Genomic DNA, 15,143 nt, shown 5'->3' with positions numbered 1-15,143 from the left:
GCAGTTCAGCAGAAGCTGAAACAAGACAGCCAGGACATCCTGACCTTGGGTTTTAACACAGAATTGGATAACTTCTCCACCAAGGAGATCCAATTCTAGTTAATCCTGAAATTGACTCGGCAAGAACACAAGATGGAGGAAACGTTGCCTTTTCTTGCCCTGTCACGATAAGATCCTGTCACAGGAAAAGAATGAAAAAAAGAAAGAAAGAAGGAAAGGAAGAAAAAATATATATATTAAACACCAAACCAGATATCCTAAAGGTTTCCCTAGCTGTAATAGGTCTACAATGTTACTGCTGAATCTGTGTCTTCATTTATTAATGGGCACAGTAGTAATTGCTAATTCAGACAAAAATATTAAGCCTGTGGTGACTAATATGGAATTCTCAACCCAATTGACAGACTCTAGAATCACCTAGGAGACATCCGTGAGCACCACTGTGAGGAAATTTCTAGACACAGTTAGCTGAGGTAATTAAACGACACCTTTCTTCTTTCTTTCTTTCTTTCTTTCTTTCTTTCTTTCTTTCTTTTTCCTTCCTTCTTTTAAGCTGTTTATGTTAGATATTTTGTCAGATCAAGGCACAAGGCAAAGTAATATAGAGCCCAAGGCTGGGCATAGTAGCTGCTAATGTTTGATACACAAAGACTATAGGCATAGCTAGGAACCTGGGTGGGAGTCGTGCACACATTTTAGTCCCAGCCCTCTGGACGCAGAGACAGATGGATCTCTGTGAGTTCAAGGTTATACCCTAATCTACAAGTTTCAGGCCAGCCAAAGCATAGTGAGAGGAGAGAGAGAGAGAGAGAGAGAGAGAGAGAGAGAGAGAGAGAGAGAGAAAACAAGCACAAATAATTTTGGCCCGGGTCTAAAGCAGAATGCATTCACAAGTAGCTGTTCCTGTTACAAGCTAAAGGCCCAAAGACCATGGCTAAAGTTAGAATTGAGAGTCTGTAGTGGCTGGGGTTGGGGGTAGCGGGGTGGTAAGAGAACGGACTGCTCTTCTATAGTTCTATAGTTCTTGAGTTCAATTCTCAGCAACCGAATGGTTGCTTGTGTCTTGTGTGTCAGAAAGAAAAAGAGAGAGAGAGAGGAAGAAGAAAAAGAAGAAGAAGAAGAAGAAGAAGAAGAAGAAGAAGAAGAAGAAGAAGAAGAAGAAGAAGAAGAAGAAGAAGAAGAAAAGAGAGAGTCTGGAGACCGTGACTGCCTGAAGAGAGAAGCATTTCTCACAGAGCAGCCCCAATGCATATTACAGGGATTTTGAAGATAAAGAACACAGAAAAACTGCATTCTGCTTGGCAATTGCAAGGGAAAGCAAGCAAACAGTTTAACAAGAGCCAAGTCCATATAGTTGGCTGGGGTATTTTTGACCCTGAGTTTCTAGAACAGGGTTGGGGGCTTTCCCACTTTCCCAAGGGAGTTTCAGGGCAAGAGGTGGAATCAAAGCTGGGTTCAGCCAAGACAAGATGGAGAACACTTTGCTATTACATTTCTCTCTGCTGTAGTACAGTGGTACCTTGAGTTTAGAGCCCAGCTAGAATTGCTTGGGGATCAGGACATGGGAGGTGGGAAGAGAAGGATAATGCTATCATAAAGCTGCACTGCCATCCTCGATAGTCATCTTGACACCACTTTACAGGCTATATGGTTTTCGACTCCGAATCTTTTTGTGCCTGGTATTATTACCACTGGAAAACGGGGGTGAGAATAATTGAAAACTAAACCGTGGAATGTGTCTGTCATCCCAGCACTCAGGAGGCAGAGAGGCAGGAGGATCAGGAATCCTTGAATACCTTGCTAGTCTGAGGCCAGTCTGTGTTACTAGGGGCCGTCTCAAACAAAACAAATGAAAAACCAAGTGCAAGTTGAAACGAACAAAGAAAAACATCAAAACCAAACTCTTCACCTCACTTCCACCTCGGTGAGGTGATTGTTTTGTTCTTGGAAAGGATGTGTGCTTGGTAGTAAAGCTAAGGCGTGCTGGTGCTGGACGTATTCACGCATGGCTTCTGAGGCAAAACATTGGTACTCACAGAGCACGAGTGACTGTCAAGTTGGTTGTCACCCTCAGTTTTGCCCCCTGAGAAAGGAGGAATCTCAGAGGTCCCTAAAACATAGGAAAACTGAGCCCAGTTATTCCTACCTGCTTGCTTAGCTTTTATTTCTCCTAGACTGGAACTTCCACGGTCCCCAGGGAGGCAAAGATTAGCAGCGTGTGCTATAGGAACCCAGATCCCCAAGTCTTCCACTCCCTTTGGGACCCTTGCCAGTTCCAGGAATCCTCCCACCAGGTGGGGGCTTTATCTACACAAAATATCAGCCAAGTTGCCTCACTAGTCCACCCTCTGAACCTCCTGAATGCTTCCCAGGGCCATTCAAGGGCAAGCCAGTCTTCCTCCACAGCACTATAGCTCAGAGGTAGAGCACCGGAGTCTAGGAAGCACATAGGTTCTTGAACTCACCAATAAGCATCAGGGAAACCAGGAATGTTAAACAGCTAGGGCTGTCTTTTCAAAGTGAAAGAAGAATAACCAGTTTTCTGCCCAGAAGGCTAGAGTAGGGGGAGTGGTTAACAATACCCCATGATCTTTGCGCAATCTGTATGACAAGGCCACACCAGCTCCTCCCCTAGACCCTCGAAATGTCACAGGTACACAATGTCCAATACTCATTTTTTGCGGATGATTTCAAAGGTACTTTACAAAGAGTTTTGATGCGGTTGTGCTCTAAGAATTATTGTGCACACAGGATTGTGTTACTTATTACCAGGAAGCTTCTTCCCCCACCATCCCCAACTGTGCTGTTCTTAAATATACTTAAAATAAACTGCCGGGTGTCAAAGTTTGAACCAGGCTACTGAGTCTTGTTGAACTGGACTTCTTTCCGGCTTCTCCAGGATATTTGATCCACGCAGAGACCTCCCTCACACGTGGATTCAATTTTGTGTCGATCACTGTGTAAAATGGCGCACACCTGTGATCCCAGCATTTTGATGAAAACGGAAAAATCTAGAGTTAAGGTCACTGGCTACATAGTTTATCGGAGGCTAAGTCTGGGCTGTAAGAGACCCTATCTCAAAACAAAATAAAAAGTAAAAAATAAAACCCAGTAACACAACACGAGGACTTGAAGCCTGTCTGCTTCTGTTCCTTTCAACTGAGAGGCCTTAGTTTTCTTTAGAGGATTAGTTACCATTGGACACTTTAAAAAAGGTTGGCCTCTTTGAATTTAGCCTTAAGTCTTGAAAGTTTTCTGCCTAGAAACAGTAGCAAACAGCCGTCCGCAGGGCACGCAGGGGGAAAGGGAGGGGCTAGAAGGAGGAGGGGAGGAGAGGAGGAGTCTAAGTCTCATCTGGTCCCGGGCGTGCGGTTCACGAGGATTTCCTTAAACTACCTTCCTTAGAAGATAGATCTCTGGCCTCTGGAGTTCAGCACAGAGACTTCGTTGCAGGTATTTATGACGATCGAAAAGCAGCCGTGACTCTACAGGCGTTAGAGTAAACAGACCTTATGTCTCTAGCAGTCCAGGAACAGTCCGGGGTAGTTTAAGGATCGGCGTGCGTCCCGAGAAATGGGTCACAAACCTGAAGCACACTTCACGGAAGGCATTCACACAAACCTAAAGGATGGGTGTAAGCTAGTCACTTGCCTGGCTTCTTTGGATAGTTGGCTTTATTTGTTGTTTTTGTTTTGGAGACAGGGTGTCACTATGTATCTCTGGCTGCCCAGAGATCTGCCTGCCTCTGCTGAGCGTAAAGATGTGTACGACTTGCTCAGCACTTCCAGGTTTCTGGGGTTTTGTGGTTTGTTTGTTTACTTATTTACTTACGTATTAAGACAAGTTTTCATTATGTAGACCTGGCTGTCCTGGAACTCCATTTATAGACCAGGCTGGCCGTGGAGTCGGAAGACATCCATAGGCTGTGCTCAGTGAGCGCCAGGAATAAAGGTGTGTGACTTTCCTAGCATCCATCTTCCTTCCTTCCTTCCTTTCCTTCCCTTCCTCCCCTTCCCTTCCCTTCCTTCCGCCCTTCCGTCCTTCCGTCTTTTGATACAGGATCTCTCTTATTATGTAGCTCTGGCTGTTCTGGAACTTCATAGGTAGACCAGGCTGAGTTCAAGCTCATAGAAATTCTCCTCCCCTCCCGAGTGCTAGGGTTGTGCCCACAACCAGCTTGCACGACTTCCTGTTGCAATCAACGCAGTCTGCGGGAGGCTGGCATAACATAAACTCTGTTTTACAGACTTTTGCCTTTTTAAAAAACCTTTTATTAAACTTTTTTTTTATTTCATGTATTGAGTCTTTCGCCTACAGTATGTCTCTCCACCCTGCGAGTGCCTGGTGTTTACAGAGGACTGAAGAGGACAGCAGAGCTTCTGGAACTGGTTCTAACCAGTTGTTTTTGTTTTGTTCTGAGGCAGTATTGACTATGTAACCACCCTTGGCTCAGTCTTTCTGAGACTGTGGAATGCAGGAATTACCCGTGTAGGCTGCAACATGTAGCAACTTCGGTATAACTAGAAGGAAAATGCACCAAAATAAGGATAAAGGAGGAGCTAGGGAAGGGAGGTGACTCGGTTAGTCCAGAACTTGCCTACTATACACAAGCCCCGGGTTTCTTCCCCAGCACTACATAAAACCAGACATCACGTAATTGTAATTGTAGCAGTTGGGGAGGTAGAGACAGGTCATCCTTGGTTACATGGTGAATTCGAGGCCAGCCTGGAACCCAAGAGACATTATCTTAAAATGATGAGATGATGATAAATGTAAAGCCCTGTGGTGGTACAAGTCTTTAATCCCAGTTCTACAGAAGCAGAGGTAGGCAGATCACTGAGTTTAAGGCCCACTTGGTCTACATAATGAATTCCAGGACAGCCAAGCCTACACAGAGAAACCATGTCTCAAAAAAAAAAAAAAAAAAAAAAAAAAAAAAAAAACCACAAAATTATTGTTGTTGTTATTTTTAAAAGGTTTTAAAGAGCCAGGTGTAGTGGTCTGCACTTTTAATTCCAGCGCTCAGGAGGCGGAAGCATGTGAATTCCATAAGTTTGGGACCAGCCTGATCTGCAGAGAATGCTCTAGGCCAAGGCTCCATAAGGAGACCCTAACCTTAAAAAAAAAAAAAAAAAAAAAAACAGGTACAAGTGATGGGAAGGAGAGAGGCAGATACTGATACCACAGGTCTCAGAAATGTGGCTGAGCACCTGATCAAATGAAATGATGAATTGCTTGTTTCCTCCCCACCCCCACTGTTGGCTGATGAGGAATGAGATGGGAAGTTGATTTCCCTGATATGCAGTGTCTTACTGGGAGCATTAACCTTCTGCCCTCGCAGCTTGCTGGCTTTCTGCATAAAACATAACTGGAAGGCTCAGTTCCTGCCTTTGCTCCCTGAAGAGTAGTGTCACTATTCTGGTTACATATTCTGGTGGAACTCTCTGGTAAGTGACAGAGTTAATCAGGCATCCTGCTCACTGCCAGGACTTTGGGGTCCACAGAGGTCCTTTGGGAAACTCCTGGCTCAGGTGATGTAGTACTTGCCTAGCATATACAAGCCTTAGGTTTGATTCCCAGCACAACATAAAACCAAGCATGGGAGCACATGCCTGTCACCTTAGCAACTGGGAGGTAGTTCAGGATCACCCTTGGCTACATGGTTCAGTGTAGTTCAATGCCTGCCTGGAACCCAAGAAAAGTTAAGAAGGTATCTGATGATGATGATGATGATGATGATGATGATGATGATGATGATGATAATAATAATAGCGGCAGCCAGATGTAGTGGTCCACACTTTTAATCAGGACTCAGGAGACAGAGTCACATGACTTCAAATGATGGCCCAGGACTTCAACTTTACCCTTCCGGCTTCCCAACTCTCTCCATCACCCTCACTCAATACTTAACTGGTTTTGTTCCAGGTTTACAGCTTTTCCTGCCTGTGGTTTGGAAGAACTTTGGGAGGTGGGGAGTAGTGGTGAATACTTTTAATTCCCAGCACTCAGTAGACAGAAGCAAAGACATACCTTTTTGTAAGTTGAAAGACAGGCAGGACAACAAACTGAGATCTTACCTCAGAATAAACAAACAAAAAAGAGAGTTCCCTCTAAGAAATGTATTTTTTTAAACCTTATTATATGAATACATTCTTGGTGGTGTCATTGTTTTTGGTAGGATGTAAAACAATGATTAAAAAAACTTAATTTGGGGCTGGAGAGATGGCTCAGTGGTTAAGAACAGTGGCTGCTCTGGCAGTGGCTGCTCTTCCAGAGGTCCTGAGTTCCGTTCCCAGCAACCACATGGTGGCTCACAACCATCTATAATGGAAGCTGATTCCCTCTTCTGGCCTGTGGATGTATATGCAGCAGAGCACTCATAACATTAAATAAATTAAAAAGAAAAAAAAACGCAATTTGACCTTGAAATTCCTAAATATATTAGAATAGCAAATCTCTGTTAGTTTCAGAATTAGGGTTCCTGTGTGATATGCTGTATGGCTTCTCTTTCAGAGACTTTTTCTTATGTGCACACCCGCACCCCTGCTGCCCGTAGAAAGTAGAAGAGGGTGTCAGAACCCCGGGAGCTGGAGTGGCAGTGGTTGTGAGCCACTATGTGGGTGCTGTGAACTGAACCCAGATCCTTAGCAGGCAGGGCTCTTAACTGCTGAGCCATCTCTCTTGCCCCTGGTGTTGGCCTGGTCTCCTGGGATTATATAGCTACCTGGAGTCTCTCTGCTTCTTCTGGGAAATAAATGCCTTTGGCATTATTTCTGCAGCTGCAGACTTAGTTCATAACGATTTTTGTAGCCCTCTGTGTTTCCTCTACCTTCTTGATTATACGAGATCTTCCAATGACCAGGAAGTTGTTATCCTGGCCAGTTCTGTAAGGCAATGTCATATATCTTTACTCACACGCTTGGTGAGATATAGAAAGGAAATATGTAAAAAGAGCCTTACTTTTTTTTATTTGTGTGTGTGTTTGTGTGTGTGTGTGTGTGTGTGAAAATTGTGGCATTCTATCTCACTTTAGATCACTTAGTTCCCAAATAAAAGACACAAAACCTTTATATTTATCTTTTTTTTTTTTTTTTTTTTTTTTTTTTTTTTTTTTTTTTGGAGCTGGGGACTGAACCCAGGGCCTTGCGCTTGCTAGGCAAGCGCTCTACCACTGAGCTAAATCCCCAACACAAAACCTTTATATTTATAATAAGCCTTAAGGGTACTAGAGCTGGGTAGACATCAGCCCTCTATGCTGTTTTGTCTACCTCCTTATCAATATACCCTTGCCATGTTCTGCCTGAGCCACTCCCACTCCACCTGGCTGGCCCTCGTGGCCCTGGTCTCTGCTTCAGACCTCAAGCCCTGCAACTGGAGCCATGGCTAACTGTCTTCTGCCCAGCTACAGGCTGTTGGTACCTTTATTTAACCAATAATTTTAAAGTAAGGAGCAAGGTTACATAGCATCACTTGGTGTACTTAAGGATTTCCTCATCCCAGAGCCAACCAGACCTTGGGGGCAAGTATTTAGCATTACAATACATAGCAACAGGCCAAACCTCCACATGTGGATGCTCATAGGGTGTGCACATGAGGTCAGAAGATAACTACGGGGAGTAATTTCATTTCTCCCAGCTCATTCAGTTAGGCAGCAGGTCGTAGCCTCCCGTTGGGTAGTAGTAGCCTGGGATAACAGATACACACCACCACATCTGGCTTTTTGTGGGATCTGGGGATTAAACTTGGGTCCTCAGATTGGCCCATTGGCTGGTTTGTTTTGTCTACTGTCTTTTTTCTTTTTGGTACAAGTGGGAGTAAAAACCCGTTGGGATCACAGCAAATAACTATAGTTTTACACTATGCAGTGAGGGGAATTTTATTTGTTACATTGTATTATGCGTGTAATCAGATTCAGTTCTCTTTTAATAAATTAGTAAGTTCGTTGTGTTGCTCTCTGTCCAGTGACAATGAAAAAGGAAATTAGGGTTTGTGCACGAGGTTCAGTTGGGGTAGTGCTTGTCCGTTGTGCACAAGCATGGCCTAAATGGGGTCTGCTGATACTTGCCTCAAATCCCAGCATTCAGATGGGATCGGATGTTCAAAGTCCTCCTTGGTTACATCAAAGCTCAAGGCCAACCTGTGCTGTAAGAGACTCCATCCTTTCTCTGTCTGACCCTCCCCATACAAATGTGACCCTGTCTCAAGAAAGGAAATAAAATGAAAGGGATTGGTAAGTTATTTCTTACCAGCGAAATGAGCCCATTCGAGTTAGATTAAAATATGTATAAATGCACGTTTGTTGGGAAACTGCTCTTGAGTGGGCAAGTTCACCAGCCCCAAGGAAAGAGGCTAGGGAAGCCACCACCATCGGGAGGGAGACAAAGGAGAGGAAAAAGAGAAAGGAAGTGCATTAAAGAGAAGGAAAAAGAGTGGGGGGGAGGGCAGGCAAATTGTCTGGATTATACTTAGAAGGGCCCCTGGGGGAAGGCAGCACAGGCCCCTGGGCCAGAAAGTTCTGGATTAGGGGTGGGGAATGCCAGATAGGGACTGAGTGATGCTTGGGAGAACCTGGAGGCCAGGTCTGCTTTGGTACTTAAAATATGCACCTCAGCCCCTTGGACCTGAAACCAAACAGGGATCAATCCGTAAGCATGGCAGGGAAATCTTAGGGAACATTTAAGGATGCGAATATGTTTCTTGTAACCTTAAAAGAGACATCCTTTTCATAAGGAAGGACTTTCTTTGTATAGCAGAATAAAAAAAAATTGCTTTGTTTTTCGAGAATAGAAAAGGAAAGGTGAAGGCAGGGTAGTGCCAAAAAACTTTAGCTTAATGCAGAAGGATGTCTCACGAGATGAGTGGAGACGCACTTAAAGATGGTCTATGCGAAACAAAGAAAAATTGGGGAAAAAATACATTTTCAAAAGATGGTCTGTCTGAGATTATCAAAAATCATTAAAATTCCTAAGGTACAGAGGGCAGAAGAGGGCGTCAGGCTCCCTGAGACTAGAGCTACAGATGGTTATGAGCCCTATTATGGTTGCTGGGAATTGAACTCTCTGGTCCTCTGGAAGAGCAGTCAGTGCTCTTAATTACTGAGCCATCTCCCCAGCCCTGTTTTTTGTTTTTTGTTTTGTTTTGCTTTACATCTTGCTCACTGCCCCTTTCCCAGTCGGTCAGCACCTCCCACAATCCTTCTCCTTCACCTCCTCCCCTTCCCCTCCTCTGGGCAGGTGGGTCCGTCCTGGGTATCCCCCTCAACCTGCTACTTCAAGTACCCCCGCATGGAGACCCAACAAGGCAGCCCAGCTAGAAGAATGTATCCCGTGTATAGTCAGCAGCTTTTGGGATAGCCCCTGCTCCAGTTGTTCGGGTCCCACATTTGCTAAGTGTGTGCAGGCAGGCCTAGGCCCAGCCTCTGCATGCTCTTTGGTTGGTGATTCAGACTCTGAGAGCCCCAAGGGTCCAGGTTAGTTGATTGTTGGTCTTCGTGTGGAGTTCCTGTGTTTTCAAGCTAGTTGTAACAATATTTACTCTCAGGGGTAGCTTTCTGTATCTCCTTGTGAACATTTGTGGCTCTGATGTCTCTGCAGTTTCTAACCCAAACAGAACAAAGCAATAAAGGTCGTGGCCAGGATAGAAAACATACACTGTGTTCGGTTATGAAGCTGGATAGGAGACCCTAAGAAGAGAAAAGGGGTGAAAGCAGACAGGGTGGGAAACAGATTGTGAGACACGAAAACGCAAAGGAGTTCTAGAAAGTTCATGGCAGAAACTGAGAATTTGACTGTGTTGGTCCACAGGACATTCTTAATCCTTGTTCCACGGCCCTGGGTGACTCTTTTCTAAGAAGCAAAGTAAGCTTCTCAGGTTCCTTGGTACCCATTTCAAGGTGTGAGGGCACCATGCAATGGGATCCTGTCTGGAAGTGGATGGGTAAACAGAATCGCAGGCAGAGCAGTGGCTGTGGCCCTAAGTTTGTTTCTGGATTGACAAGGGCTTCTTAATCCTTGGCCCGAAAAGGTGTCTTTTCTTGGACATTTCCTCAGGATCATCTGTCTCCCTCCAGATCTGTGAGAATGAGCTTGCAGGCCACACCCACACTCCTGCAGCTAGCGATGCAGAGTCTGCTGAGGGACGAGGCCGTGGCCATCTCTGCTCTGCCGGACCTGCCCATGGAGCTCTTCCCACCACTCTTCAAGGATGCCCTCACCCACAAACGATCTAACATCCTGAGGAGGATGGTGCAGGTCTGGCCGTTTCCCTGTCTCCCACTGGGTGGTCTGATGAAAATGAAGGCACCGTACCTGGATGTCTTACAAACCATACTGGATGGGATTGACGGCCTGCTCGACCAGAATATTCACCCCAGGTAAGGGAGAGCCAAGTGCCCTGAAGAGAGGCCCGGGAGTCTAGGGTAGAGAGAGAATAGAGAATGGAAGGAACGTTAGAGGCTTATGTTGGCCTCAGTGATGAGGATTTCACAGGCCATTGCACCATTGCTGCACATCTAGGGAAAGGATTTAAGTGTCTAGGACTATTCAGAACAGACATAGCTATGGCTGAAGACACCTGTCCCTGCCTTTTCCCATAGGCACTAGTAGTGGGTCCAGACTGGATTCGAGAGGAAGGGATGACAAACATCAGGATGAATAGAAGGAGGAAAGTGATGTTGAGAGTAAGGAGTCCTTGCAGATCTGAATTAGGAGTGCTAGCCTGTAGTTTCAAGCCTCTGACTCCAAAAGCGGGGGTGGGGGTGGGGGTGCTTTGAAACCTTTTCGAAAAATGGAAGCAGCCAATCGTAATGGAGAAGGATGAATTCCCGTCTTAAGTCTAAGACTTCTACTTTCTCCCACAGTAATTACCGACTTCGAATTCTGGATTTGCGGGCTTTGCACAAAACCTTCTGGACCGTGTGGGCTGGAGATAAGACGGCGTCTTGCATTTCAGAGGCCAAGTGTAGGAGAAGGTCACAGAGGAGAGGTCTGGAAACGGTAGCCAAGCCAGAGTCATTGAAAGTGTTTATAGACCTGTGCCTCAAGCCGAGAGCCTTGAATGCATGCCTGTCCTATGTCCTCCTGTGGGCGAGAAAGAGAAAAGCTTTGCTGCAGCTTGGCTGTAAGAAGCTGAAGATCAACACGATAGCTCTCCAGAAAAACGTGAAGGTTCTGGAATTGCTAGATCTGGACTGTATGGAGGAGGTGGAAGTGTGCTGCACCTGGAAGCTGTCTACTCTGGCCATCTTTGCTCCTTACCTGGGCCAAATGAAAAACCTTCTCTCACTCATTCTCTCTCACATCCATGTCCCTGCCTCCATTTCCCCTGAGGAGAAGAATCAGTTGGTCAGCCAGTTCACCTCTCAGTTTCCCAACCTGCAGTGCCTCCAGGAGCTCTCCCTGGACTCTGCCTGCTTCCTCAAAGGTCATATGGACCAGGTGTTCAGGTAAGGAAGGACGAGGAGCTTTCCAGTAGACCACAGCGAAGCCTTTTCTTGTTGGGGCAGTTTAATGATGTAACCTGAGCTAGGGTTGTCTGTTTTGACGGTTGGGGAAAGGAGATACAGGGCTGTGGGCTGAGCTAGTCCCACAGTGATAATGTCATGCCTCAAGTTAGAATGGGTAACTTCAGTGAGTGGACTCTTTTTATTATTATTATTATTAAATTATTTATTTACATTCCAAAAGTTGACTCCCTTCTGGGTCCCCTCCTCCCCGAGTTCTTCACACCCTCCATCAGCCACCTACCCCTCCCTCACCCCCACCAGCATCCCTTTTCCCTGGGGAAACAAGTTTCCACCAGATTAAGCAACACCCTATCTCACTGATACCATACAAGGCAGTCCTCTGCTACACATGCGCCTGGGGCCATGAACCAGCCCTTATATGCTTCTTGGTTTTTCACTCGGTCTCTGGGAGCTCTGAGAGGTCTGGGTTAGTTGACACTGTTCTTCCTATGGAGCTACAATCCTCTTCGGCTCCTTCAGTTCTTCCTCTAACCCTCCCATGTTAGTCCCTGACCTCGAATCCAATGGTTGGCTCTAAGTATCTCACTATGGATATTAGCCAAAAAGTTCAGAATACCCATGATACAATTCACAGACCATAGGAAGCAGAAGGAAGGCCCAAGTGTAGGTGCTTCAATCCCACTTAGAAAGAGGAATAGGGTGCTGGAGAGATGGCTCAGCGGTTAAGAGCACTGATTGCTCTTCCAGAGGTCCTGAGTTCAAATCCCAGCAACCACATGGTGGCTCACAACCATCTGTAATGGGATCTGGTGCCCTCTTCTGGTGTGTCTGAAGACAGCTACAGTGTATTCACATAAATAAATCTTAAAAAAAAAAAGAAAGAAAGAGGAATAAAATAATCTTGGAGAGGCAGAGGGAGGGAGTAAAGTGGGTGGGAGAGGGGAAGGAGGGGTAGGATCAGGTATGAGGAGAAAGAGGAGGAATGCCCAGAGGGCCAGGAGAATGAATTAAAATATGCTACAGTGGGGATTAGGAGGCAGGGGGAACCTCTAGAAAGTCCTGGAGACCTGGGATATGGGGAGGCCCCAGGACCCAGTGGGGATGACATTAGCCAAACTGTTCAACAGTGTTTAAGGTGGAACTGGAAGAAACCAGCTCCAATAGATAGACTTGACCCCCAGTTGAGGGATGGGGCTACCCACACATCTCAAAATGTTTAACCCAGAATTGTTCCTGTATAAAGGAAATGCAGGGACAGAAATGGAGCAGAGACTAAAAGAAAGGCCATCCAGTGACCTGGCCCAACTTGGTATCCATCCCATGTACACATACCAAACCCTGTAACTATTACCGAGGCCTTGTAGACATGAGCCTTGCATAGCTGCCCTCTGAGGCAACCAGCAACTGAGTGCGCAGACTCTTCGAGGCAGCACACTAGGCGTTGATGCTTATCCGGTGGCCAGAGTGACAGAGGAAATGATCCACCCTACCCTCGGACTCCCTAACTGAACCCCTACAACTTGTAACCACTAACTACTTACTCTCTCCCTAGGTGCCTGGAGGCCCCCTTGGAGATGCTCTCTATCACTGATTCCCAGCTATCAGAATCAGACTTGAAGGCCCTGTCCCAGTGTCCAGGCATCTATCAGCTCAAACACCTGAACCTGAGTGGTGTCATTCTGACCAACATAAATCCCGAGCCCCTTCGAGTCCTGCTGGAGAGAGTTGCAGCCACCCTGAGGATCCTGGATTTGGAGAACTGTATGATTAAGGACTCCCAACTCAGTGTCTTCCTGCCTGCCCTGAGCCAATGTGTTCAGCTCATCATGTTCAACTACTTAAGGAACCCCATCTCAGTGGCTGCCCTGGAGAGCCTGCTTCTCCACACCTCCAAGCTGAGCTGCCTAGGCTTAGAGATGTACTCTACCCCTTGGGAGATTTTTGGTGCCCAGAGTGATTCCTATCATAAGAGGCTAGATGAGCTTCGAGAGGAGTTGAGCAAGACAATGATGCATCTAGAACACACCAGGACCGTCTGGTTCAGCGTCGCACCCTGTCTTCCTAATGACAACCAGGTCATATGAGTCAGAGTGCAAGCTTCATCAAGGCTGTTCCCTCAGTGGGTACTTGGGTGGCAAGTAATTCCTTCTAGCTCTTGGGGACAGAATCCTCTGGTATAGAGGCATCCTGAAGCAACACAGAACCTGTGATCTCAGGGTGGGGGATTGGGATGGGGGATCGGTTGAGCAACAAAGACAACCTCAGAAATATTGACCTTAGGAATTGATGTCCTTTGGGACATGTGTCTTTAGCAATAAGAGGTGAGGTTTCCAGATGAAACGTTTTAGGTTGTTTACTTCATGGATAGGGTTAAAGAAGTTGCCAGTGTGTTTTTCCCCACTTCAGGCTATAGGGTAAATAGACTACACTATGTTACAGCTTGGCAGGCCCCGGTAGCCTCTGGCAGCCACCACCTTAATCTCCAGCTCTGAGCCCTAGAGAATTTGCCCACCAGCAGCCCCATGCTGGCCATCCAAGAAGGCCATAGTTCTGCTCAGAGGGCATTGTCAGCATAGATTCTAAACAGCTTCACTGAGAGGAATGCAAAGAGCTTCCAGATGGTGCTGCCAGGTGCTGAGGACCACCCCAAAACAAAGTGGGAAGGGATAGGTTTAAACTCTAAGTAAACAACAACCATACACCATACTTGAAAATCAGTAAACCCAACACACAGTAAAGTAACGTATTTGTTAATCCTAAGGTACCCAAGTTAACAGCTGACTGCCATGAACAGATTTGTCACCTGACCTTTGTTTGGTCTACGGATGGTTCAGACTTCTTGATTTAAGTGACGGGCCCTATTGCACTGTGGGTGGGTGGCTTTATTAGTAATACACTAATGGGGATTAAATGTAGGACTTTGTGCATGCTAGGCAAATGCTCTTCCACTATGAACCTTTAAATCATTACTCTGCTGTGTATGTATAGGATGTAGGGGAATTTTCAGTGTTTAAATAAATGCGTGACAAAGAAGTCTTTTTCTTGTTTGTTTTGCTTTTGTTCTTGTTTGTTTCGTTTTGCTTTTTTGGGACAGAGTCTCTGCATAGAACAGGCTTCCATGGAACTCACTGTAAACTCCCAGGAATCCTCCTGCCTCTGCCTCCCAAGAGCTGGGATTAAAAGCTGCACCACCAAGACTGGCAAGAAGTCTAAATATATGTAGTCCATACCAAACTCCTGATAATCCTCCTGCCTTATCCCCACTACTATCACCCCATATGTTTGATTATAATGGTCATCCACCACATCTGGCTTGGAATGGTACGATTTCAACAATTCTTTCCCGTTCTTGACATCTGTCTTGGACAGATGTGGCCACTCTGTGAGTTCACACACACAAGGTAATGCACCTTGGATGTACAATGAAGAGCTACTCTCCAGAGTAAACTTTGTTTGGGAATGACAGGAGTGCTTGGGACGTTCATGTTTGGCCAACATGAATGTATACAAGGAGATGAGGGGATACATTTAAATGGAAGCGAAATGCAAGTTATCCACTTGGGGGAAGGTTCACTGCATGGACTTGTGGAAGGAATTAATACTAATTCTTTGGTGACCGCAGCTCTGATCAGGCACACTCCTGAAAGTCCCTTCTTTGAAACAGGGTGGCTATGAGCAC

General features: G+C 45.9%; 1 protein-coding gene across 1 annotated transcript; it reads left to right on the top strand.

Annotated features, from left to right (window-relative positions):
* Positions 1-3,352: 3,352 nt before the first annotated feature.
* Positions 3,353-14,500, top strand: Pramef12 (PRAME family member 12). Its single transcript, XM_006239346.5, has 4 exons — positions 3,353-3,453; positions 10,070-10,372; positions 10,859-11,443; positions 13,017-14,500. Exons 2-4 carry the CDS (start codon positions 10,080-10,082, stop codon positions 13,546-13,548), a joined length of 1,410 nt encoding a protein of 469 aa, XP_006239408.1. The 5' UTR covers positions 3,353-3,453; positions 10,070-10,079; the 3' UTR covers positions 13,549-14,500.
* The last annotated feature ends 643 nt before the right edge of the window (positions 14,501-15,143 follow it).

The sequence above is a fragment of the Rattus norvegicus genome, chromosome 5 (genome assembly GCF_036323735.1).
Source record: "Rattus norvegicus strain BN/NHsdMcwi chromosome 5, GRCr8, whole genome shotgun sequence".
NCBI classification, from domain to species: domain Eukaryota; kingdom Metazoa; phylum Chordata; class Mammalia; order Rodentia; family Muridae; genus Rattus; species Rattus norvegicus.
This window is presented reverse-complemented; position numbering and strand designations above follow the sequence as displayed.

What these genes read in the sequence shown, in the direction of transcription:
- Pramef12 (XM_006239346.5), top strand. Translation starts at nt 10,080, where the DNA reads ATGAGCTTGCAGGCCACACCCACACTCCTGCAGCTAGCGATGCAGAGT. An exon ending in GACCAGAATATTCACCCCAG is followed by an intron (nt 10,373 to 10,858) that starts GTAAGGGAGAGC and finishes TTTCTCCCACAG; the next exon opens with TAATTACCGACTTCGAATTC. An exon ending in CATATGGACCAGGTGTTCAG is followed by an intron (nt 11,444 to 13,016) that starts GTAAGGAAGGAC and finishes CTCTCTCCCTAG; the next exon opens with GTGCCTGGAGGCCCCCTTGG.